General features: G+C 39.9%; 1 protein-coding gene across 2 annotated transcripts; it reads right to left on the bottom strand.

Annotated features, from left to right (window-relative positions):
• APC4 (anaphase-promoting complex subunit 4) lies at positions 1 to 25,588 on the bottom strand. 2 transcript variants are annotated; one of them, XM_090380008.1, is made up of 3 exons: positions 25,409 to 25,588; positions 20,835 to 21,078; positions 1 to 2,169 (listed from the first exon to the last, which is right to left on the bottom strand). In XM_090380008.1, exons 2-3 carry the CDS (start codon positions 21,070 to 21,072, stop codon positions 26 to 28), a joined length of 2,382 nt encoding a protein of 793 aa, XP_090236134.1. In that variant the 5' UTR covers positions 21,073 to 21,078; positions 25,409 to 25,588; the 3' UTR covers positions 1 to 25. The 2 variants fall into 2 exon arrangements, with proteins under 2 accessions (XP_090236134.1, XP_090236135.1); XM_090380009.1 differs by having other exon boundaries at positions 20,835 to 21,075.
• Between the last annotated feature and the right edge of the window lie 1,960 nt (positions 25,589 to 27,548).

Raw genomic sequence — 27,548 nt, 5'->3', positions numbered from 1 at the left:
AATTATGAATTATTTTAGTGTTCCTTCAGAAGAAACCACTCAGGGTGGTATCATTCTCTTTATCACCCTCTCCTCTGCTACCACTACTGGTGCTAGGTCTTAACAGAAATCCCGATTCATTAGCTGAATCACATTTATCTGCACAATCTTTCATAACACTGTCTTCTTGATCTGTTTCATCTTGCTCTTCTTCTTCCTCTTCAACATCCATCTCAAAGAGCCTTACTCTTCGTCTAGAAGCAAACAGCACACATGCTACTTTTCTAGAGCCACTCACAGCAATCTTGCAACCCTTCATATTTTCCAAACGTCTAGAATTTGTTCTGTCTATTAGAGTGTTACCATTAACAGTTGGAACATTTAGTGCAATTAGTTGCTCATTTGGAATCTTTTGCATTTCTTGAGAAAGGGATTCGAGTGATAATTGCAAGAGAATGGGTATGTGTTGTTCTGGATGTTCACTGGTATTTTCTATCAGTAGTATAGAGATAGTTTCTTCTCCATAGAACTGGAAATCCATGATCTCATGAAATATGCGTTGATCTCCACATAAATCATCTTTAGGCTCAGGTAAAACTTCACCAAAAACCAGAGAGACAGCCTCGATGGTACTTCCTAAGGACAAGGACTGCTTAATTATGTACATCTGCGGACAGGGTATTTGTTTAGTAGTGAATAAACTAAACATATGACTAGTTTGAAGAGATGCTACATGACACAGTTTAGGAGAAGAGCCAATGTCTGTATGAAACATACTGTATTCATATGATTTATTCACAGATTCTCCAAGCATCAATGCTAATCCTTTAAATGCATTTTCTACAGCTTCTTGAACTTCTACATGTTGCTGAACCAAAGATTTGTTAGGATCATGCTTAAATAAAAGTTCAGAATCTCTGATATGAGGAAGAGAATTTAAAAAAATTACCCATGGATTTTGGGAAACTGAGGGAGGAAAAGAGAGATTTTCCATTTTTAAATACTGGCCGACCCTTTCTAACTGAAATGTAGTTCTGTCTGAAGCACCCTCTCCTGTAAAATTTTCCTTCAAAAATTCTGCCACAAAGTTTAAATCTTGTTGTGTAACTTTGGTTATATCTGAAGGAATGGGGTCATCAGAAAGTCTTAAAATTACACAGTATAACCAGCGGAAAAAGGCTTTAAAATTTTTCATACTAGTGTCGATCACCTGCTGAAGTTCAGTAGCTTTCATCAAGAAAGAACCAACAGAAGCCAATGCTTGACTGACTGCCTCTATGGACAAACCCAACATACCAAACTTTTCATACCACAGAGCCATTCCTTTCATATCACTGAGGTGGTAAAACAATGCTTGAGTTACACTTTGCAAGTGTTTTAAGACTAACTTTTGAATATTTGAGTATGATAACTCAATAGAATTTCCGAGCTTTTTCAGACCTTTTTCTGTCAAGTCATGTAGCAAAAATTTCTCTAAGTTATCTGAAGCAGTACCAAATAGTAAGAGTTCTAAGAAATCATCGCTTATACTGCCTGTGGATACTTTGCTTTTTTCCTCTGCATACTTCATCAACTTGGTATCTATCTCGAGCAAAATATCTTCCCATGCTTCTGATATTGCTCGAACAGTAGAAGACAAATAACCTAATAAAGAAGCTATTTTGCCATATTTTGAAGCAATGGTTTTAAGTTCCTTGTGCTTACTCTGAAGAAGTGGCATATTGTAAGCCTTAAGAGAATAATGAGATTTTCCACTGCCATCTATTGTGTCCACAACTACAATTAATGTACTAAAATCATCAGGTAGAATGAGTGAACATACTTTGTTTGGATTGCCACAAGCTTCTGTTATACACAGCTCACCTGCAAAAAAAATTCCAAAAGCAAAAAGATGAATTTTACTTTGGTTAGTGCCAACTGCTAAGATATTCAAGTCTGTCTGATCTTTCAATTTTTTCACATCTTCCACATTTTCTTCAACATGTTTACTTAAAGATCCATAACTTTTACTTAAAGAAGGAAGTTTAGGAAGAAATTTTGCAGAGTAGTCTGTGTAAAAAGAGGATTCTGCTTCTTCTGTGGCTTCAGAAGTAGTTACCTTGGCAACCCAAGTCATGGCAGTCACAGTGGCTTTAACATTCATAGAATGGAGTACTTCTGCATTTTCTACATCACAAAGTAAAATTTTCCCTGCAATATAATAAAAATATATTGATTATATTACAGCAATATGCATAAAATTTTTATCAGTTTATAAAATTAAGAAACAGTAGTCACTAAAACATTTCTGAATTTATTGCAGTATTTCATTTTCAATAAATTGTTGACTTGACAATTCTTCTATGTGCAAATCCACTTATAAATATTATAAATCTAATATAAAAATATTATAATCTTTTAAATATTCTTCTATATGCAGAAGTATGAGAGAGAAAGAGTTAGCATTAGTAGAGGCATATGATGCAAGAAAGCAAGCTTATGCAGCATCAGCCAAAAAAAAAAAAAAAAACACTCCCACTTCACCCCCCCCGTTCATTCAAAATACCTGTCCAGCTGAGCCTTAAATTTATTTAGACTATCAACTTCCACAACAAGGGATGGAAGTCTGTTCCACCAACCAACTACCCGCTGGCTAAAGGCAAATTTCCGCACATTTATCCTACATCTGTCTTTCATCAATTTGAATTTATGCACTCTCAGGTGATTATTCTGAGCAAGAGGAAGAATGCCATCAGCACTGAGCATGCTCAAACCATTCAAGGCTTTATACACCTCTATGAGATCACCTCGCCGGTGCCTAGTCTCCAGACACTGTAATTAGCAAAACTTAAGCCTTTCTTCGTAAGAGCAAACCTTTGTTCCATTCACTAATCTTGTTGCCCTTCTGTGTACTCATTCCAGCAGCTCTACATCCTTGAAATGAGGCCTCCAGATCTGTATACAGTACTCAAGGTGTGGCCTGACCATTGCCTTATACAAGGGAATAATCACCTCCTAATCCCTGCTAGAAAAATTCCTGTATATCATTGGCAAGACACCATGAGCTACTCTTGCAGCCCGTTTGCACTGCTCAGAGAACTTCATATCTGCCTGCACAATTACCCCCCAGGTCCTTTTCATTCTCTACCACTTTCAGTGTAGTACCACAGAGTTGATACGTTGCTCTGGGGTTAGTTTTCCATATGTAGTACGTTACATTTGTCAATGTTAAACTTCATTTGCCACCACCTCTCAGCCCATCTGCTCAACCTTTCCAGATCCTGTTGCAGCAGCATAGTGTCAGTAGTGTCCTTAACAACCCTGCCAACCTTTGTATCGTCTGCAAACTTGGACATTAAGCATGATATACCATCATCAATATCATTTATAAATACAGAAAACAATAATGGACCCAACACTGAACCCAGAGGGACTCCACTAATAATATTAGTCCACAACGAGCAGTGTCCATTGATTACCACTCTCTGTCTTCTCCCCCTCAACCATCCCTTTATCCATAGCAGCAATTTGCCTCCAATGCCACACTGCTCCAATTTGTGCAGCAGTCTTCCATGTGCAACAGTATCAAAAGCCTTTCTAAGATCCAAATATATAATATCAACGTTATTCCCTGCATCCAGTTCTTTTGTGACTGCATCATAGTATCCAATCAAATTGGTCAGGCAAGACTTTCCCATAACAAAACCATGCTGTGTCCGAGCTATAACCGAAGTCTTGTCTAGATGATCCTGCAGTGCTTCTTTAACCAGTGCCTCCATTAATTTTACTGGAACAGAAGTTAAACTCACAGGTCTATAATTACTTGTGTCAGCATTTGATCCTCCTTTGTGAATTGGGGTCACATTTGCGCATCTCCAGTCTATGGGTACCTCCCCCCGAGTCCAAAGAAGCTCTCATAATTATGTCTAAGGGTTTGCTTACTTCCTTTGCTGCCTCCTTTAATATAACTGGATAGATCCCATCCATCCCAGGTGCCTTTTTTATGTTTATCCTCACCAATTTCTCCTCCACGTTCCTCTCAGTTATTACAAAATCATCTAGCTCACTGCCAGAGTTTACTTCACCACTGGCATTCCCCTTCCTGAATAATTACAGGCTCCGAAAAAGCGGCAAGTGTTTGCCTTTTTATTTACCTAATTGTTATTTTATATTGTACTTTATACGTAGTCTTATAGTTCTAGTTACGCTGGTTATTTTTATCTTTATTTAGATAAAGAGTTTTTGTATAGAGTGGTAGGAAATTCAAATTTTTAATTGTGTTAACTAGGTAGCTCTAATGTATAATTATATAGCGTAATACGCATCACTGTTTCTATTAGATAGCGTGGTATTGACATTTCATTAATGAAATTTATTGATCTTATTAATTTAAAATATCATGCCGCAGACTAGAGCAGCAAAGCAACGGGCACAAAGTGGTAGGAGTGCTGTGACTCGGGGGAGAACTGAGGGGGGGGGGCGATTCTCCAACGCATCACAGCCTAAACAAATGTGCAACTTGTGAAATGTTTGCCGAACTCTCTGGAACAGAACATGATATTGTCATTGGGGATGCCTTTGTGTGTGCACGATGTAAGGAGTGTAAGGAAATCAGGCGACAACTCAGAGTTGTTATGGGCCTATATGAGAGCTTGAAGGATCTAAATTGAGGGGCCCATCAAGCTCTCAGCTGCCCACATCAACACCACAGCTTGCACTTGGTCATCACGCGACATAGCAGCAACCCCCAAGGCGGAATGCACTGGTCCCACAGGAACTAGTAGTTGTTGGTGACTATTGTCAGGGAAACGGGGAACATGCTTTGTAAAAAGGATAGGTGAAACAGAACCAGGGTATGTCTACCAGGGGCAAAGGTTGATGACGTTGTAGAGCGGATATCATCTTTTAAGGGCACAAAAGGTGATATAGTTGTACACGCTGGCCCTAATGATATTAAGAGTAGGATACCGGCTGAATTACTTAACAAGTACAGGTCACTGTTGGAAAAAAGCCATGAATTAGGGTTGAATTTGAAAGTGTCTGCAATTCTGCCCAGACACAATAGGAGGGAGTATATGATGAGGGCCTTGTTGATCAATTCGGCCCTGGAAAGATTGTGCAAGGCTCAAGGGATAGAATTTTTTTCAGCCTGGTCTGTACCTGTTAACAGGAGAGACTGCTTCTACAGGGATGGGATACACTTAAATAGAAAGGGTGCGAGAATATTTGTTGATGCTATCGAGGAAGTGTTAGGTGGGTCGGAAAACTGCTAGCTTGGGGGGATACAAGGACTAATAGTTTAACGGTAGCCACAGGTAGAGGTGAAGGTGATTCTTGCACAACTTCTATTAGAATAAGTAGTGACCTGGAGCGAGGGGTGTTGGGGGTTTCAGGGACGGATGGCAGTCATCGTGAAATAGGTGGATATATGGGATGTTTTCTAGGAATAGGTGCATGTATGCTTGCATGTACACCAATGCTTGAAGTAAAGTAAATAAATCTGATGAATTTGAAGTGTTGGTCAAGACATCAAAGGTGGATATTGTTGGGATAGTAGAGACGTGGTGTCACACAGATATAAGGAATGCAGAACTGGAATTTGGGGAGTACAACGTGTACAGAAAGGATAGACAGGATAGGAAGGGGGAGGTGTTATGCTGTTAATTAAGAAAAAACATAAAATCAAAAGAAGTGCAAAGAGTTGATATAGATGAACAGTGCACTGTTGAGTCAGTTTGGTGTGACATACGCACTGCGAAAGCAAAAATAACAGTAGGCGTTTGTTATAGGCCTAATGACTCGAATGAGTACAATGAACAATTGTACAGAGAAATAGGGTGAGCTAGTAAATCAGAATGTCTATAATGGGGGATTTTTAACTTCCCAGATATTGACTGAAACTTGTGGATTGGTCACTCACACACTAGTCAGACTTTTGTGGATTTATTGGATGATTGTTTTCTGCAGCAGCAGCATGTTCGAGAGGCAACCAGAGAGAGTAATACTCTTGCTCTGGTTATCAGCAGTGATCATTCGTATATTAGGAATTTGCAGATAAAGGAACCACTAGGTGGCAGTGATCACAGTGTACTGATGTGGGATTTACTTAAAGATTTAATTACCATCAGGGGTAAAGGAAAGGGTTTTTGCTTCCATAAAGGTGAGTGCAGTGGTCTCAGACAGTTTTTAAATTCTGTACAGTGGGATCAACTGAAGATGTTACCAACAGTAAATTCTAAGCGGGAAGCATCCAAGGAATTAATCGTGGATGCTACTAAAAGTTTCATACTTATTAAGAAATATTGTTCAAGGTTTAGGGCTAAATGGTTATCAAATGAACTAATGAGACTCGTAACAGAGAAGAAAAATGCATATAAATTATCAAGCAACTCAGAAGCCTATGGCAGATATAAGCTAGTCTGTAATCAGGTCACAAAGGAGGTTAGGCAGGCGAAGGCAGATTACGAGAAATCCCTGGCAAAAGATGCTAAGAAAACAGCAAGGATTTCTTTACTTATATAAACTCTAAAAGGAAGGGGATGAATCTGATTGGTCCACTTGACATCGATGGTTCGACTGTCGATGATCCTGCTCAGATAGCAAACAAACTGAATGAGTATTTTGCATCTACATTCAAACGTGAGGAATTAAGGTTTGAAAATGGCAGAAGGTTATCAAATTGTAGCAGGGTACTTAATGATTCTGTAATAACTGAGAGCAATGTGGAGGAGAAATTGTTGAAGTTAAACATAAGAAAAGCACCTGGTGTGGATGGGATCTATCCAATTATATTAAAGGAGGCAGCAAAGCAACTAAGCAAACCCTTACCATAATTATGAGAGCATCCTTGGATTCAGGGGAGGTTCCCACGGACTGGAGATGTGCAAATGTATCCCCAATTCACAAAGGGGGATCGAAGGGTGAACAAGTAATCACCCCAGTTAGTTTAACTTCTGTTCCGGGTAAAATAATGGAGTCATTGGTTAAAGATGCATTGCAGGATCATCTAGACAAGACTGCAGCAATAATTCAGACACAGTATGGGTTTGTTAAGGGAAAGTCTTGTCTGACAAATTTGATTGGTTATTATGATGTGGTTACAAAGGAACTGGATGCAAAAAATAATTTTGATATCATATATTTGGATTTCAGGAAAGCTTTTGACACTGTTGCGCACTGAAGACTATTGTACAAATTGGAGCAGAATGGTATTAAGGGCAAGTTGTTACAATGGATAAAAGGATGGTTAAGTGGGAGAAGACAGAGGGTGGTAATCAATGGGTGCTGCTCTTCGTGGACTAATGTTATTAGTGGAGTCCCACAGGGTTCGGTGTTGGGTCCACTGTTGTTTTGTATATTTATCAATGATATTGATGAAGGTATATCAGGCTTAGTGTCGAAGTTTGCACATGATACAAAGGTTGGCAGGGTTGTTAATGACAGTAATGGCAGTGTGCTACTGCAACAGGATCTAGATAATTTGGGCAGATGGGCTAAGAAGTGGCAACTGAAGTTTAACCTTGACAAATGCAAAGTTGGTTTGGTTGGTTGATTGAGTTTTTATTGGCGCATCAGCAGCTATGGCTATAATGCGCCAAACCCTTGTCATAAGAAATAAATACTTTCAGTGACCTACCGAATTAGGTCACTACGTCAGATTATAGAAACAAGTATAAGCTGTAACAGATCAAGTAACAGTAGTAAATCTTAAAATAATAAGATTTAAATATGAGTAAAAAGGTTTACTAATTTTAGAAAATTAAAAACAGCAGACACATGGTCATTGTCAGATAAAATCTGACTGAGTGTATACGGCTCAGTCAGATGGTTAAAAGCGGTAAAACGAGCATTTCTAAAACTGGTACAGTCAACTAAAATGTGTCTGATTGTTAAGATTGTGCCACAGGACTCACACAGAGGAGGGTCATCAGCCCTCAGCAAAAACGAATGTGTCAGATGACTATGTCCTATGCGGGTCCGGGCAAGAACAACTTCCTCCTTACGGTTCCTGCGCAGACTAGACTGCCATGGTTCAATAACAGGCTTTATATGATATAATTTATTCGCAGCCTGTCTATTCCACGAATCCTGCCATTGGGAATGTAACTTTTGATGTACTATTTGCCTGTAGTCCGTATAGGGGACTAGCAGGCAGCAGTTATTATTGGGAATTGCTGATTTGGCAGCGGCGTCGGCCAAATCATTTCCCCTAATCCCAATGTGGCTGGGAATCCAGCAGAAGCGGATGTCATATTCACGTTCATGAAGAACGTGAATCTTCTGCTGAATGCTAGACAGAACTGGATGAGGATTATACCTCACGGATATTAAAGCCTGTAAGATGCTAAGAGAGTCGGAATATAAAATGAACCGTTGGTATTGGCATTTACTAATTTGATCCAAGGCTAACTCGATTGCGTGCAGCTCTGCAGTAAATATGCTGCATTCAGAGGGAATCTGCTCTGATATAGTGCTGTCTGTAAAGACAGCAGCAGATCCCACATATGATTCTGACTTCGAACCGTCTGTGTAGACTGGCGCGAAGTCGGAATATTCAGTTCGGTGTGCTGAATGAAGCTGCAGGTAGACACAGGATGGAGTGTCCGACTTTCCCCAGTTTCTAAGCGACAAGTCGCATGTCGGGACACGAGCATGCCAGGGTGGAAAGGGTTGCTTTGATGTTTGGGCAACCTTGTCTACCTTGATATTAAGTTCTTTGAGTAGCTCTTGGAAACGAATACCAAAAGGACGATTGGCAGTCTTACGGGTGTTGTACAAGTTTTCCCATCGTGGCTCAAAAACGAAGGGCCACGTAGGATGGTCTGGCAGGGATTTCAGTTTTAAGGCGTACTTTAGAGACAACTGCTTACGACGAAGCGATAATGGTGGTTCGTTTGCTTCGACGTATAAGCTCTGGACAGGGGATGTTCGAAATGCTCCAGTAGCGATACGTAGAGCCTGATGATGGACAGGGTCCAGCCATCGGAGGGCACTGTCTCTGGCTGAACTATATACTTGGGACCCATAATCTAATTTGGATCGCACAAGTGCACGGTACAGCCGTAGCAGGGTGCATCGGTCCGCACCCCAAGATAAAGAGGACAGCGAGCGGAGCATATTAAGGGCTCTTGTGCACTTTGTGCGGAGTTGACGAATATGATCCAAAAACGTGAGTTTTTTATCGAATATGAGTCCCAAGAATTTTGTGTTCGCTGCTACTGGAATAGCATTTTGTCCAAGCCTTAATTCAGGTTCAGGATGAAGATTACGCTTGCGACAAAAGTGTACGCAAACGGTCTTCTCCGGCGAGAACCTGAAGCCATTAGCAAGTGCCCAGGAATTCAGACTATTGATGGCTTTCTGCAGTTGTCTTTCAATAACCCTCATGTTGCATGACTGGCAAAAAATGCTAAAGTCATCAACATAGAGGGCACTGTTTACAGTTGGAGGAAGTTGTTCTGTGATGGAATTTATTTTGATGGCAAAAAGCGTGACACTTAATACTGATCCTTGTGGGACTCCCTCCTCTTGGTTAAAGGAGCGAGAGAGTGAGGATCCCACACGAACTTGGAACGATCGTTTGGCAAGAAAGTTTTGAATAAAAAAGGGGAGATGCCCTCTAAGGCCTAGGTTATGTAAATCCTTTAAAATGCCAAATCTCCAAGTTGTGTCATACGCTTTTTCCAAGTCAAAGAACACCGACACCAAGTGTTCGCGTTTTAGGAAAGCATCCCGGATGGATGCTTCCATTCTAATAAGATGGTCCAAAGTGGACCGGTTCCTTCGGAAGCCGCACTGGATGTTGGAGAGAAGGTCGTTTGATTCAAGATACCAAATTAAACGAGAATTAACCAATCTCTCCAGGATTTTGCACAGACAGCTAGTCAGAGCAATAGGACGATAATTGGTGGTGACTTTTGGATCCTTTCCTGGCTTAGGAAAGGCAAGAACGATAGCCTTTCGCCAGGAGTCCGGAAACTGCCCTTCAGTAAAGATTCTGTTATACAGAAGGAGCAGACAATCCATAGATTTTGATGAAAGATGTTTAATCATTTCATAATGGATGCCATCTGGTCCAACGGCACTTGCTTTGGAAAGAGCGAGGGCCCTTTTCAGTTCCAGAATAGTGAAATCCCCGTTGTAGGGATAAATACTCTTAGATTTAAAGCTAAGTGCCTGTTTTTCGATTTTATATTTCAGGACCAGAAACTCTGGGGAATACGAAGATGTTGCAGAGATCTTGGAGAATGTTTCTCCAAGAGAATTAGCATTAGCATTAGCATTAGTAGAGGCATTTGATGCAAGAAAGCAAGCTTATGCAGCATCAGCCAAAAAAAAAAAAAAGAAAAAAAAAAAAAAAAAAAGTAACATAAATAAATAAAAATAACCACTTCCACTTCACCCCTCTGTTCGTTCGAAATACCTGTCCAGCTGAGCCTTAAACTTATTTAGGCTATCAACTTCCACGACAAGGGATGGAAGTCTGTTCCACCCACCAACCACCCGCTGGCTAAAGGCAAATTTCCGCACATCTATCCTACATCTGTCTTTCCTCAATTTGAATTTATGCCCTCTCAGGTGATTTTTCTGAGCTAGAGGAAGAATCCCATCAGCATTGAGCATGCTCAAACCATTCAAGGCTTTGTACACCTCTATCAGATCACCCCACTGGTGCCTAGTTTCCAGACACTGTAATTTGCAAAACTTAAGCCTTTCTTCGTAAGAGAACCCCTTTGTCCCATTCACCAATCTAGTTGCCCTTCTCTGTACTCGTTCCAGCAGCTCTACATCCTTCCTGAAATGAGGCCTCCAGGCCTGTATACAGTACTCTAGGTGTGGCCTGACCATTGCCTTATACAAGGGAATAATCACCTCCTTATCCCTGCTAGAAAAATTCCTATATATCATTGACAATACACCATGAGCTACTCTTGCAGCTCGTCTGCACTGCTCAGAGAACTTCATATCTGCCTGCACCACCACCCCCAGGTCCCTTTCATTCTCTACCACTGTCAGTGTAGTACCACAGAGTTGATACGTTGCTCTGGGGTTGCTGTTTCCCATATGTAGTACTTTACATTTGTCAATGTTAAACTTCATTTGCCACCTCGAAGCCCATCTGCTCAACCTTTCCAAATCCTGTTGCAGCAGCATAGTGTCAGTAGTGTCCTTGACAACCCTGCCAACCTTCGTATCGTCTGCAAACTTGGACATTAAGCCTGATATACCATCATCAATATCATTTATAAATACAGAAAACAATAAAGGCCCCAATACTGAACCCTGAGGGACTCCACTAATAACATTAGTCCACGATGAGCAGTGTCCATTGATTACCACTCTCTGTCTTCTCCCCCTCAACCACCCCTTTATCCATAGCAGCAACTTGCCTCCAATGCCACACTGCTCCAATTTGTGCAGCAGTCTTCCATGTGCAACAGTATCAAAAGCCTTTCTAAGATCCAAGTATATAATATCAAAGTTATTCCCTGCATCCAGTTCTTTTGTGACTGCATCATAGTATCCAATCAAATTGGTCAGGCAAGACTTCCCCTTAACAAAACCATGCTGTGTCCTAGCTATAACTGAAGTCTTGTCTAGATGATCCTGCAGTGCTTCTTTCACCAGTGCCTCCATTAATTTTCCGGGAACAGAAGTTAAACTCACAGGTCTATAATTACTTGTGTCAGCCTTTGATCCCCCTTTGTGAATTGGGGTCACATTTGCACATCTCCAGTCAATGGGTACCTCCCCTGAGTCCAAGGAAGCTCTCATAATTATGGCTAAGGGTTTGCTTACCTCCTTTGCTGCCTCCTTTAATATAACTGGATAGATCCCATCCACCCCAGGTGCCTTTCTTGTGTTTATCTTCAACAATTTCTCCTCCACTTTGCTCTCAGTTATTACAAGATTCTCTAGCTTACTGCTAGAGTTGAATACACCTCTGGCATTCCCCTCGCTGAATAACTCCTCATGTGTGAATGTCGATGCAAAATATTCATTTAGTTTGTTAGCTACCCGAGCAGGGTCATCAACAGTTGACCCATCGATCTCAAGTGGACCAATCTGATTCATCCCCTTCCTTCTAGAGTTTACATAAGTAAAGAACTCTTTGCTGTTTTTCTTCGCATCCCTTGCCAAGGATCTCTCGTAATCTGCCTTCGCCTGCCTAACCTCCTTTGTAACTTGGTTACAGATCAACTTGTATCTATCATAGGCGTCCGTGTCACGTGTTAATTTGTATGTATCCCATGCATTTTTCTTCTCTGCCATATGCCTCATTAGTTCATCTGACAACCATTTAGGCCTAAACCTTGAACAATATTTCTTAGTTGGTATGTAAAGCCTAGTAGCTTCCACGATAAGTTCTTTGAATGCTTCCCATTTTGAATTTGGTGTTGGCAATATCATCAGTTGATCCCACTGTATAGAATTTAAATACTGTCTCAGTCCATCGTAGTCGCCTTTACGAAAGCAATACCCCTTCCCTTTACCCCTAATGGTAGTTACCTCTTTGAGTAACTCCCACTTCAGCACACTGTGATCACTGCCACCAAGTGGTTCATTTATCTGCAGATTCTTAATGCATGAAGAATCACTACTGATAATCAAATCAAGAGTATTACTCCCTCTAGTTGCCTCCCGAACATGCTGATGTAGAAAACAATCATCCAATAAATCCACAAAAGCCTTGCTACTGTGTGAGTGACCAGCCCCCAAATTCCAGTCAATATCTGGGAAATTAAAATCCCCCATTATAAGACTCTCTGATTTACTGGCCCACTCTATTTCTCCGAACAGTTTCTTATTATACTCATCAGAGTCATTAGGCCTATAGCACACTCCTACTCTCAATTTTGATCTCCCAATGCTTATGTCACACCAAACTGACTCGACACTGGACTGTCCAGCGATGTCGACTGGCTTCACTTCCTTGGATTTTATGTGTTTTTTAACTAATAGCATAACCCCTCCTCCCTTCCTATCCTGTCTATCCTTTCTGTAGACATTGTACTCCCCAAATTCCAGTTCTGCATTTCTTATATCTGTGTGACACCACGTCTCTGAAATCCCCACAATATCTGCCTTTGATGTTTTGAGCAATACCTCAAATTCATCAAATTTATTTACTAAACTCCTAGCATTGGTGTACACACAAGTATACATGCACCTGTTCTTTTTCTTAGCTACCCTAACACAACCCATGTGTTTACTTGTACCCCAATGATTCCCAGCAGTCTCTGAAATATCCTGCATCTTATTTTCCAGGCTGCGGCTCATTCCAATAGAAGCAGTGCAAGAATCACTTTCACCTCTGCCAGTGGCTACTGTTAATCTATTAGTCCTTGTATCCCCCCAATTGCTATTGCAGTTGGATCTGCAATAGCGCATCCATTATAATCTAGGATTGAAGAAGGGTGGGATGTATATTTTCCCTTCATTTTCCGGATTTTATCCCATACTACCTTAGAGTTGGTAGACTGGTTAATAGATGATGTAAAACGGATCCACGATTCCTTTTGACTCTGACGACGGATGTAACGTGCTTTGGCTCGTGCACGTTTGAAGGCTATAAGGTTGTTCGTGGTAGGATATCGGCGAAATATCCCCCACGCTTTGTTTTGAGCCTTTTTTGCTGCTGTGCATTGTGAATTCCACCAAGGTTTAGGAAATGGTGGAAACCGGGCAGATGTTTTTGGAACAGCATTCGCAGCTGCTTGGACAATATTTTCTGTGATGTACTTAACTGCATCATTGATAGGCTCTTGACTGACTGTACTAAGATCAAAATTTGCCTGGTGTTGGAAGGCAGTCCAGTCAGCCTGATCAATCTTCCACCGTGGTAGCCTGAAGGGAAGACATGGTCTCCCACTGTGTAGCAAGGTTATCACGGGGAAGTGATCACTACCGTATGGATTCTCCTCCACTTCCCAGGTGAGTGAAGGGAGTAGAGAAGGGGAGCAGATAGAGAGATCAATGGCAGTAAAAGTACGGGTAGGCATGTGGAAAAAGGTGTTTGTTCCAGTATTTAGAAGGGAAAGGTCATTGTCATTGAGCATATGCTCTATGATTCGTCCCCTTCCATTGATGTTAGCACTACCCCACAGGGTGTTATGTCCATTAAAATCCCCAAGAAGTAAGAAAGGGGGAGGCAGCTGCGTTAGAAGATCATCAAGGTCTGCCTGGGAGATATCAGTCCCAGGTGGCAAATAAATAGAGCATACTGTTAATAGGAATCCCACTGAAAGGCGAATTGCAACAGCCTCTATGCTGGTTGTAATTAGCAAGGGCTGCACTGGGGTATGGTTACCCACAAGGATAGCCACTCCCCCATGTACAGAGCCATCCGCAATTCTATCCTTTCGGAAAACTGTGATGTTGTGCATGGTTGGATCATCATTTGCCTTTAGATATGTCTCCTGCAAGCAAAAGCAAACTGGCTCGTGCTTTTGCAGGAGGGCCTTGATGTCATCTATATTTCGCCGGAATCCACGACAATTCCATTGTAGGAATTTAGCCATTATTTTGGCTTGGTGGGTCCATCAGGCGGCTTCCGAGGTGCTGAGGGCTTACTTTTATCAGTCTTGGATTTGTCCTTTTTGGGGAAGAATGGACGCTGTCCCGTGTCCATTTCCTCCTCCGCGAAGAGTTCCAAGACTGACTCTTCGGGTACCTCCTTCTGCTCTACATCCATCTTTTCTTGGGTGCTAGGCGGGACTTCCCCTTTCTTATTCTTTTCTTTCATAGTTACCTTTGTTATTTGTGGAGCGTTAGGAGGTACCGATATTGGAGTGGCAGCTGATTGGTCCTTCTGTGCAGGTTTTTGAGAACTTAATAGATACCGCACGATGGGAGTGAAAGACTCCTTTGGAGGAATGGTCATGTCCGTCTGAGTTCCGACGGAACATCTCCCTGCTACCTTCTGGGCGTAGGTAGGTCTGTTGATATTCAGGGGTTTGACCGATTTCCTTGCCTCCTGGTATGATATATTTAGCTCTGCCTTCAGCCGTTGAATTTCTTTTTCTTCTTTCCACCTCTGGCATGCTCGTGAATAGGCCGGGTGTTCGCCTTCACAGTTAATACAGGTGGGTTTTGCGGCTGAACATGCTGTTGTTTCGTGGTCCTTTGCACCGCATCGAGCGCATGCAGGGACTCCACGGCAGGCCATTTGAGAATGTCCATACTTCTGGCATTTGAAACACCGTAAAGGGTTCGGAATGTATGGACGCACTGAACAGTTGATATATCCAGCTTTAATCTCATCAGGAGGTTTAGGAGTGTTAAAAGTCAGGATAACGCTCCTGGTTTTAACAATTTTTCCATCCCTTCGCGCAGTGATTCTCTTGACGGCAATGACTCCCTGTGGTTTTAATTCGGAGCAGATTTCCTCCTCGTATACGTCGAGAAGGTCCCACTCCGAAATGACACCTCTAGATGAATTGAGTGTTCTGTGTGGTGTCACTGTTATAGGGATTCCTCCGATTGATGTTGTTCGGAGTAGATGTTCTGATTGCCTGTCAGTTTTGGTTTCAATTAAGAGGTCTCCAGAACGGAGCCTCTTAACTGATTTGGGGGAACCTGCTATCCCATCTAACTCTTTTTGAATGAAAAAGGGCGACATTTTACCAATCGGTTTTTCACCGGTTGAGTGCATAATTAGGAACCTGGGTACAGGCCCTGATGTTACTTCTGTTCGCTGCCTCTTTGTACTAATAGTACTATCTGGATCTTCATCTATGTTTGCAGATAGGGACCGGGTTGGGGCCCCTGAAGAAGTTAGTTTATCAGGATTCATGAGTTTTTTTAAGTGGTTCAGTGCCCGGGCTCCCCACCCACCACGGAGCCCAAAGGGACGCCCACTACCCGGCATGCAATAAATGCGCTCGGGAGTGGGACGCCAGGGCTACCCAGACACCATACCCGCACCGCCGCCAGCCTGAATCCTGTCCCTCGGACCATGAGGGTAGGGGCGTGGCATTGACACGGTTGACCCTCGCAGGCGAACCTACTAGCCGATTGATCCTAGCCGGGCCTTCCAGGACCACCCGTCTTGTCGAAGCAGGGGCCAAAGTGGTGTATTGAAGCTGGGCCCCTCAACCACCAGGATCCCCCTTTCCGAATTTCCACGGGTCGCAGCGCACGGCAAACACGCCGGATTCCATTGATGTAAGCCCGGAACCTAGGCTGTGGGCGTTGGATCCCAGTGATGCTAGTCTGGAAGTCCAGCAGCGTCACTGGGAGGTCCCCTCACCACGTACAGGTGCCCACGTCGAGGGGGACAAATGCAAAGTACTGCATATGGGTAGAAGTAACCCCAGAGAAATGTACCAACTGTGTGGTACTACACTTAAGGTGATAGAAAATGAAAAAGACCTGGGAGTAATTGTGCAGTCAGATATGAAGTTTTCTGAGCAATGCAGACAGGCTACCAGGGCAGGTCATGGGGTTTTGTCAATGAGATATAGGAATTTTGCTAGCAGGGAAAAGGATATGATTGTCCTTCTGTATAAGGCAATGGTCAGGCCACGCCTTGAGTACTGCGTACAGGTCTGGAGGCCTCATTTTAGGAAGGATGTAGATTTGCTTGAGCGTGTACAGAGAAGAGCAACAAGATTGGTGAGGGGAATGAAGGGATCCTCTTACCAAGAGAGGCTTAAGTTGTGCAAATTGCAGTGGCTGGAGACTAGGTACCTGCGCAGTGATCTGATTGAGGTGTATAAGGCCTTGAATGGGTTTTGCACGCTGAATTCTGATGGGATCCTTCCACTTGTTCAGATTACGAACATAAGGGGGAATAAATTCAAATTAAGAAAAGACAGATGTAGAATAAATGTGCGGAAATTTGCCTTTAGCCAGCAGGTGGTTAATTGCCAGAACAAACTTCCATCTGTCGTTATGGAAGTTGTAGGTTGAATAAATTTAAGGAGGAACTAGACAGGCATTTGGAGGGAATGGTGTGATTTTTTTTTGGCTGATGCTGCATAAGCTAATACACTTCCTTTCTTGCACCACATGCCACTACTACTAACTCCTCATGTGTGAATGTAGATGCAATATACTCGTTTAGTTTGTTAGCCACCTGAGCAGGATCCTCAACTGTCTAACCATCAATATCCAGTGAACCAATCTGATTCATCCCTTCCCTTCTAGAGTTTACATAGGTAAAGAACTCTTTTCTGTTTTTCTCTACATCCTTTGCCAAGGATTTCTCATAATCTGCCTTTGCCTGCCTAATATCCTTTGTGACTTGGTTACAGACCAGCTTATATCTATCATAGGCTTCCATGTCACCCATTAATTTATGTATCCCATGCATTTTTCTTCTCTGCCATATGTTTCATTAGTTCATCTGACATCCATTTAGGCCTAAACCTTGAACAATATTTCTTAGTTGGTATGTAAACCTCAGTAGCTTCCAAGATAAGTTCTTTGAATGCTTCCCATTTTGAATTTGCTGTTGGTAACATCATCAGTTGGTCCCACTGTATAGAATTTAAATACTGTCTCAGTCCATCGTAGTTGCCTTTACGAAAGCAAAAACCCTTCCCTTTACCCCCGATGGTAGTTGCCTCTTTGAGTAAATCCCACTTCAGCACACTGTGATCACTGCCACCTAGTGGTTCCTTTATCTGCAGATTTTTTTTTTATTATTTTTGGTTTTTAGGAGCATTAGCAACTAAGGCCATATTGCTCCGGGATATGCAGTGGTCATTCCCTGACCTTTCCGCATCCTCCGTATTTGGTGGTGACGGGCTCAAACCCCGGTCTAATCAAGAAGCGTGTGCAACGCACTGCTGCTCCTGCCCACCTGGCTACAGGAGTTCCATTATCTGTAGATTCTTAATGAATGAAGAATCACTACTGATAATCAGATCAAGAGTATTACTCCCTCTAGTTGCCTCCCAAAGATGCTGATGTAGAAAACAATCATCCAATAAATTCACAAAACCCTTGCTAGTGTGTGAGTGACCAACCCACAAATTCCAGTCAATATCTGGGAAATTACAATCCCACATTATAAGACTCTGATTTACTGGCCCACTCTATTTCCCTGTACAGTTTCTTATTATTCTCATCAGAGTCATTAGGCCTATAGCACACTCCTACTCTCAATTTTGATCTCCCAATGCTTATGTCACACCAAACTGACTCGACACTGCACTGTCCAGCGATGTCAACTGGCTTCACCTCCTTGGATTACATGTGATTCTTAACTAATAGCATAACCCCTCCTCCCTTCCTATCCTTTCTGTACACATTGTACTCCCCAAATTACTTATATCTGTGTGCATTCTGCATTCCTTATATCTGTGTGACACCACGTCTCTGATATCCCAACAATATCTGCCTTTGATGTTTTGAGCAATACCTCAAATTCATTTACCAAACTCCTAGCATTACCAAACTCATAGCTGCTCCTGCCCACCTGGCTACAGGAGTTCCATTATCTGTAGATTCTTAATGAATGAAGAATCACTACTGATAATCAGATCAAGAGTATTACTCCCTCTAGTTGCCTCCCGAAGATGCTGATGTAGAAAACAATCATCCAATAAATTCACAAAACCCTTGCTAGTGTGTGAGTGACCAACCCACAAATTCCAGTCAATATCTGGGAAATTACAATCCCACATTATAAGACTCTGATTTACTGGCCCACTCTATTTCCCTGTACAGTTTCTTATTATTCTCATCAGAGTCATTAGGCCTATAGCACACTCCTACTCTCAATTTTGATCTCCCAATGCTTATGTCACACCAAACTGACTCGACACTGCACTGTCCAGCGATGTCAACTGGCTTCACCTCCTTGGATTACATGAGATTCTTAACTAATAGCATAACCCCTCCTCCCTTCCTATCCTTTCTGTACACATTGTACTCCCCAAATTACTTATATCTGTGTGCATTCTGCATTCCTTATATCTGTGTGACACCACGTCTCTGATATCCCAACAATATCTGCCTTTGATGTTTTGAGCAATACCTCAAATTCATTTACCAAACTCCTAGCATTGGTGAACATGCAAGTATACATGCACCTGTTCCTATTATTAGCTACCCTAACACAACCCATGTGTTTACTTGTACTGCAATGACTCCCAGTAGTCTCTGAAATATCCTGCATCTTGTTTTGCAGGCTGCTGCTCATTCCAATAGAAGCAGTGCAAGAATCACTTTCACCTCTGCCAGTGGCTACTGTTAATCTATTAGTCCTTGTATCCCCCCAAGCTAGCAGTTTTCCGACCCACCTAACACTGCCTCCATAGCATCAGCAAATATTCTCGCACCCTTTCTATTTAAGTGTATCCCATCCCTGTAGAAGCAGTCTCTCCTGTTAACAAGTACAGACCAGGCTGAAAAAAATTCTACCCCTTCAACCCTGCACAATCTTTCCATTGATCAACAAGAGTTACCCACCCCCTTCCAACTCCCGTCTTGAGTTTGAGATCACCAAAGGCAGAATTTTAAATCAAAATTTTGTTGTCTTTCCCAATTGATGAGAATTATACTCACTGGACATACGTAGTCTTTTTTTCGAATACGAGAAATTAAAAGAAAATAAATTTGTTAAGAGCATTACAAAATTTACTATATACATTTATTTTTTTAAATAAGGACAAATTGATTTACTTTTTTTTTATAGATCTGGATTTCTGGAGGAATTGACATTTTGTGTATAATGAGATTTGAACAAAGGAAAGAAAAAAAAAAAAAAAAAAAGGAAGGTTGATTGTAACGAATACTATACTCTGTTCTAATGGAATGGCCCTATGCTAATATAGTAAAATTCTAATTATCTGGATATAGCTCATCCTCTCTAATGTGTGACTTATGTTCCACTTTTGAAGTTATTCAAAAGTGGAACATAAGTCACATTTTTAGCAATATATATTACACTATGATTAGTAAATAACATAATAAAACTCAGAGGTGATTAAATAGAAATTTATTGAAACATGGCTAATTTTTTAATCAGAATGGGAGAGGGAATCTTATTGTACTGCACTGGTTTTTTTTTAAAGAATAAATATAAGGTATATTCATCAGCTCATCCAACTTTCTTTTGAAAGTGCAGTTTCTTTCAATGTCTGGATTCATGTTGGAAATAATTTTCACTTTTATAATGCCTACATTTTTATTTGAATATTTAATGCTTTCTATTTATGAACCACCATAGTTTTTTTTTTTTTTTTTGCACTCATTGTTTACACAGTACAAAAGGTAAGTATATATAGGAACAGAATATAAATTTTCATACAGAAACTATAAAACAAATCAAAATATGAAACATGCTCATGGACAACCATGAACTGTACTGACATTAGCATTGGCAAATAATGCAATAAAGCAAGCTCATACAGAATCAGCCAAAGAAAAAGCAGACCCTAAAAATTACAAGTTAAGACAGACAAAAACAGTAACACTAAAGGTCACATGTTATGTGACAGATTCTTTCAACATGTAATTCCAAGCAAGAAATAACTGCTTGTGGTCCAAAATTACTGAAGCAAAACTTTGTCTATATTTAGGAAGGTATTAAATCTTTTAGCCATTAACCTTGAACAAATAATTAATGCACAGGTGATATTTTCAAGCACCACCTGTCAAGTTCTGCTCGACAGGTGAAAAGTAAGCACAAGCAAAGTTTCAGATAAACAATCTATTATTAAAAATGTGAACCCTGATTATGCCTTTCTACATACACGTCACATAGCAACCATACAACATACTGCTAACATCTAACTGCAGAAAGTAATTCCCCCCCCCCGACTAACCTAACTTACCATTACCTCTAAACTTTTAATAATACTGACAAATTATAAGCCCTTCAACATTTATATTGTTCTTGTATGGAATATTTATTTACTTACCATTATCGTAAGCTATTGCTAACACTTTACCGTCTGGTCTCCATGCCAAATTACATACTTTGACCTCACTGTCTTTTCCACCACAGGAGGGGAGTACCCACACCCTCTGCCATGATAACCTATGTAACATGACTTCTCCTTGAACACCAGCAAGTGCAATAAGGTCCATTTTTGGTGACCATTCCATGAGAGCCACCTCTGCAGATACGTGCCGCTCATCTAGTTGTCGAAATGACATTATCTGCTAATAAATACAAAAAAAAAAAAAAAGAAGAAAAAAATTGAAAGAAATATTGCTTTCCTGGACAGTTTTAAATTAAATATAATTACTATTGAATTTAAACAGTACTATTATTACCAATATGAAAATATACTATACAGTACATATTTAGTAATGTCATTTTCAAACGTCAGCTTGGAATTTCCAGTCTGTGTGTGTGTGTGTGTGTGTGTGTGAGAGAGAGAGAGAAACAAAAAGGAGAGATTTTGAATGGGTATCATTTTAATTTAAGCATATGAACCAATGAGAGTCTCAAATAATCTGGATCCTAAAATGTGATACAAATTCAAAAAACTGATCTTTAATAAATATAGCTGTCTTCTCTGTTTGCAATAATAAATTCCTAGCCCCTCATGAATTATTACGAAACCGAGCCCATCCTTGCAGATGCAGAAATATATATCTGCTATTAGAATGGAAAAATTAATAAAAATCAGACACCAGTAAAAATCTTTAGGAGATGAGTATATAGGTGCTACTGAATCACTTCACTTACAAGCCCGGGGGCTCACATCTGGTGAGTATGGGCTTGGCAAACCCAGGGTCCTGAGCTGGATATCATCATTCTTCTCTTTCTTGGTGATGTCTTTCTACCTCTCTCTCTCACACACACACACACACACACAGGGGGGTAACTCGGGAATTTTTTTTTTTTTTGGCTGGTGCAGCATAAGCCTCAGGCTTCCTTGTACCATATGGCTAATAATAATAAGCATGCTGTCAGCAAATCCACCACTCTCTAATAAAATTACATTTATGTACAACAGAGGGTTGTTGTCCTGTCCGTGAGGGTCATGACCACGAAAATGCCTTTGAATAAAATTAAATTTGTTCTTCATATCATTCCTTTCACTAAAACCTCTCTCACAGTGGATTGAGCATATAAACCTTTAAAACAGAAACTAAGCATTGATGGCATCTTTATCCTTTCCGAGATGAAACACGGAAGGAGCATAAATTTAAATTGGAAAAGGATGGTTGTAAAACAGATGTGCAGAAATTTGCATTCAGCCGAAGAGTAATTAATTTTTGGAATAAACTTCTGCCTAATGTTATGGAGGTGGTAGTTTCAATAACTTTGTTGCAATATTAATTATATACTCAGATAATATTGCTATAAAAACTAAGTGCAGCAATGGAAAACAGTAACACATAAGCAGAGCTTTGCCTAGTGGTTCCTGCAAATAATTTTTATCATAATACAGTTTTACAATCTTGATAAAACATGGTTGTCAGCTTGAAATTTTAACAACTGAGTTATATTGTTATTGTTTGTTTGTTATTTGGTTTTTAGGAGCATTAGCAACTAAGGCCATATTGCTCGAGGATATGCGGTGGTCATTCCCTGACCTTTCCGCATCCTCCGTATTTGGTGGTGACGGGCTCGAACCCCGGTCTAATCAAGAAGAGTGTGTTACACACTGCTGCTGCTGCTCCTTCCCACCTGGCTACGGAGGCGCCAACTGAGTTATAAACTAACTATTATAAACAAAAGTAAAATTTAAGTAAGAAAGATTTAAAATAAGGTACTTTTCCATGTGGAGTATTTTAATTAGTTTATTAGTAGCTAGTACCGCTAGTACCAATTGTCCTTTGCAAAGGACAATTGGTACTAGCGGAATGAACGAAGAACTGAAAACAGAATTGGTTCCACTGGTTCCTATTCTGTTTTCCAGGGATACGAAACAACTGTAGTCATATAGGTCTGAGAGTATTTTAGTGACATCATCCTTATCCCCTTGTTCCCGTTGGTTGGTTCCCTAATCACTATTATCAGGTTCCAGGGTATTTAAAGCCCTCCAGATATTTCTCTAAGTACAGTACCTCAGTGTGATACAGTTTGGTTTTCCATGGTCATGATTTAGAACCCTTCTCAGTAAGTCCATGCATTGATAATTTATTTTGTAACTCTGTACATTAGAAGGATAAATTATATACAAAGAGAAGTTGACAATATATGACATGAATCCAGTTCTGTTAAAGAATTATATTTTAACAATAATATAATATTGTAACAATTAGTTTATTTTGCATAAACGTCTGTATATCCTATATATAGTAGATATGTCTTATTTTTAAGGATAAGTCGGAATTAAACTTTAAGCTCAAATTTCCAACTCTGTTACATACAGAACTGGATTCATGTGACGTATTGTCAACTTCTCTTTGTATATAATTTTATAGAACCCAAAATCCTAGGACTAAAACTGGATTTTGATAGTCAAATGTGTTCAATTTATTTTGTTGTTGGGATTGTTTGAGGTCTAACTGTACCAACTATCCTTTGTATAGCAATAATCTAATTAAAATACTTCGCATGAGAAAAATCTTGGTTGAACTCCAGATTATGGGTCCACCTTGTCACTGTGCAGGCATGGCCAAATTCAGGATGGATTCAAGCAAAAGAAGCCACTTCCTCCGGAGCTGTACCCATAATCTGGATTATAACCAAAATCTTTCTTATTCAATAGTACTTCACATGTCCTTCTCAAGTTTAGTTAAAAGCAAAATTTACCTAATTTCATATGAGTATGCTAAAGGGCTATTAAGAGGTGTGTATTCTCTCCACATTGATTCTACAAATACACATTCCACTATTGTAGTTAACATTTTTTATATGCCCTTTCTGAAATAAATAGATAATTTAATTACAAATAAATCTCTTTTTTTTTTTTTTTTCATTACATATTTCTTGAAAAGTAAACTTTAAAAATTCACAATTTCTTATTGTGATCCAGGTTTACAGAAAAAACCAACTTATAGTACAGTCGGTGATGTTCTAGAGTGGGGTTGCACAATCTCCTTGTTGGAAAAAAAATAAAAATGATAACATTTAAGCCTATTTTAACGAGGGAAAATCCTTTTTTTGAAGTTCTTCTTGAGTGAACTTCTCTTGTTAACAAATTAGAAGTATAACATAAATAGGCAACAAGGAATCATTCAGCTACATAATCAAAGACCTGCATTATGTAATATCAATAAGAGCAACTGTTACCCGGTCAATTGTGACCACCTGCAAGACCTGTAGTAGGTTTTGGTTTCCGTGAACTTCATAAAGGAATACAGTTAACGTCATTACACTTTCTGCTTCCTTCACAGTTTACTATTGTCAAAAATATCCAAATGTAAATTTTAGAATAAATGGGTGATATTCTAAGGTATTATTGCTAATAATGAGGAAGAATTACAGAGCTCATTGGATATTATTAATTATCCATGTGGTGCAAGGAAGCCTGGGCTTGTGCTGCAAGAGCCAAAAAAAATTCCTGAGTTATCCTGTGAGATAGAGAGAGAGAGAAGGGAATCACCAAGAAAGAGAAGAATAATGATATCCAGCTCAGGACCCTGGGTGTGCCAAGCCTATACTCACCAGATATGAAGATTAACAGCAAGAAAACCAAAATAATGTTAATTTCAAAAAAGTCGCCAGGAAGAAGAATCAATGTAACATTAGATGAAATAATATTGGAACAGGTGGACAGATACTTGGGAAGCATAATGACAGAAAATGGAAAAGGCCTGGAGGAAATAAAAACAAGAATTGCAATGAGCAAAGAGGCATTTAGTAATAGAAAAGAACAATTGAGAAGAAATCAAGAAGGATAATCAATAAAGCAAATATAAAACATTAATATGAACTATTGAACTATATGGCTCAGAGACATGGACACTGGGAAAGGAGGAGATTAGATGGCTAGAAGCATTCGATATGTGGGTGTGGAGATGAATGGATAGGGTGAGTAATAACGAAGTGCTGAGGAAAGTAGGTGAAGAGAGAGCATTAATAAAAGAACTAAGAAGACAAAAGAACTTTATAGGATATGTATTGGGGAGAGAGCATGTTGAACAAAGTGACTGAAGAAATGATGTGTGGGACGAGCGCTGTTGGGAGAAGGAGAATTGGATGGGAAGAGGAAATTATGCAGGACTTAAAAGGAAAGCACAAGATAGAGAAGTATGGCGTCAGTGAAGACCTAAACCTCCCTGAGGGCAGAGAACTAGAAGATTCTAAGGAACACAACAATAAGTTGTTTATGCTTAATGTAACATAACACAAATGAAGCTTATGAACTGGGCACAATGCTTCTGCCCCGTTGTTATATTATTTTTTTTTTTTTTACAAAAATAACAAACATTACACATCTTGTATAATGCAACTAGTCAATAAAATATCACCTTACTGTGAGCAAATAGCCATGCGAGCTTTGTCCCTCTCACCTGCATTCACGTAAGGGAGGAAAAGTTAATGATCTAATAATAAATCCTTAATATGTTTTTATATAATAAATCTAACCTTATGTTTAACGTTGTTCAGGTTTCCGTGTTTTAAAGTCAGAATTTCTTTGAATCAAATGGCGCTAGCAAAAACAATTCTCACGTTCACTAGGTTTAAGAAAAATCATTTCTCTATGGCAGGTTCACGCCATTAATATATTAAATTCGAAAAATGTGCTGCAGATTAAACTATGCAAGAATGATTCATAAAAGTCAACATTTCATTTTTAGAGAACTGAAATAAAATTTCAGCTTGAAAGTCAAAAAAAAAAAAAACATCACACCAATCTTTCAAACGATAATACGCCGCCTAACAAGCAGCGACATCTAATGTTGCACAGTAATATCACCTGGTGATAGAAAAAAATCGAAATATTACCATTTATTTAAAACGTAAAATGTAAAAACTCCGGTTTAAAATTAAGTTTCACTGCAATGGAATTTTTTTTTTTGATTTGGTAGTTGTTGGCGCATCGGCTTCTGTGGCCATATTGCACCTCCCAAGGTTTTTGCAGTACTTTGATCCAAGTACGAGGCGGGAATCGAACCCGCGACCTTTGGGTTGCCGGCCAGGTACTTTACCCACTCGGCTAACCCGGTCGCCCTGCAATGGAATAATAACTAGAAATAAACTTAATTGTCATAATATATAAACTAGCGGGGATAAGGGGTGATTGTTCCCTTGTATAAGGCAATGGTCAGGCCATACCTTGAGTATTGTATACAGGTCTGGAAGCCTCAGTTTAGGAAGTGTGTAGAGCTGCTGGAACGAATACAGAGAAGGGAAACGAGATTGGTGAGTGGGGCAAAAGGTTGGTGTTACCAAAAAAGGCTTAAGTTCTGCAAATTGCAGCTTCTGGAGACTAGGTACCCACGAGGTGATCTAATTGAGGTGTATAAGGTCTTGAATTGATTGAGCAAGCTCAATGCTAATGGAATTCTTCCTCTTGCTCAGATTACTCACTTGAGGGAGCATAAATTAAATTGAGGAAAGACAATTGTAGAATAGATGTGCGGAAATTCACCTTTAACTAGTGGGTGGTTGATACGTAGTTGGAACAAATTTCCATCTATTGTAGTGGAGGTCAGCAACTTAAATAAGTTCAAGGCAGAACTAGACAAACATTTGGAGTGAATGGGTGAAATGGGAAGGATGTTTTCTTCTTTTTTTTTTTTTGGCTGATGCTAAATAAGTTTGCTTTCTTACATCATTTGCCCTACTAATGCTATCTCTTCAGAATCATTCGTTTATAGAAGCATAACACACTGCTGCTATTATGAGATTATTATCTCCTAACGTCATCAGAGTAGGTGGTAGATGACTTTCATCAACCGGTGAAATTCCACCACTTTGCTTATTGGAGGCTTGAAGTGGTGAAACCCATGTTTAGTCTCTAGAGCAAAGTTTCCGGCATCCCCTTGCCCCATACTTCTCCTTCAACCCATGCACGGTACTAAGTACTATAGGTTTTGATACCTTTCGTGTTTGGAGTTTTCATAAAAAAAAAAAAAAAAAAAAAGAGTGATTCATCCCTTTAAAGGAATTTTTATTTTTAACAAAATAAAATATGGATTGCTGTCGCTGTTGTTAGGTTTTATGAGCAGCAGAGACGTAGACGATATTGTGCAACTGTGTACAAAGTGTGCATGTTTTGCGGGCTGAAAAGCCCTACTCCCTTTGCTTGAGACTGGCTAGCAACTGCCTCAATTAAAGAGAACTTTTGAAATTTCTTCAGTCGTCGACAGAAATCACAGGCCTCTTCAAACTAGTGACAATTGTTGGAACTACTATACTGTCCTGGCGGACATACAATAAGGAAAGACACGCTACTCGACACATCGATAATCTAGTTTATTGACTGCAATTCTAAATAAAAGTTAGATATTCTCATCCATCTAAAACATTGATTACTATACTAATTAGTTGTGAGAACGATGTTTTGAACTTTATTTGGAACTTTGTCATCAGAACAAAAAATCCCTCAGCATATTGGAATTTTTTTCCTTCTTTGAAAAATACTTATTTATGTCCCTGCCGGTATGCAATATTGTTGTAAATCCCTAGGTTGTGAAATTTGTCTTTAACTTATTGTAAGCTGCATGCGAGAAAAGTTGGCTAAGCCCGCAAGTATAAGGTATAAGACAGTGGTGAAACTACA

This window comes from Mastigoproctus giganteus, chromosome 8 (genome assembly GCF_048544385.1).
Source record: "Mastigoproctus giganteus isolate SK-2022 chromosome 8, ASM4854438v1, whole genome shotgun sequence".
Lineage (NCBI taxonomy): Eukaryota > Metazoa > Arthropoda > Arachnida > Uropygi > Thelyphonidae > Mastigoproctus > Mastigoproctus giganteus.
Note: the sequence above shows the minus strand (reverse complement) of the source record. Positions and strands in the feature narration are given on the sequence as shown.

Coding starts and splice junctions, on each gene's coding strand:
- APC4 (XM_090380008.1), bottom strand. CDS start 21,072: ATGTCATTTCGACAACTAGATGAGCGGCACGTATCTGCAGAGGTGGCT. Junction 2,170..20,834: donor AGCAATAGCTTACGATAATG/GTAAGTAAATAA, acceptor ATTATATTGCAG/GGAAAATTTTACTTTGTGAT.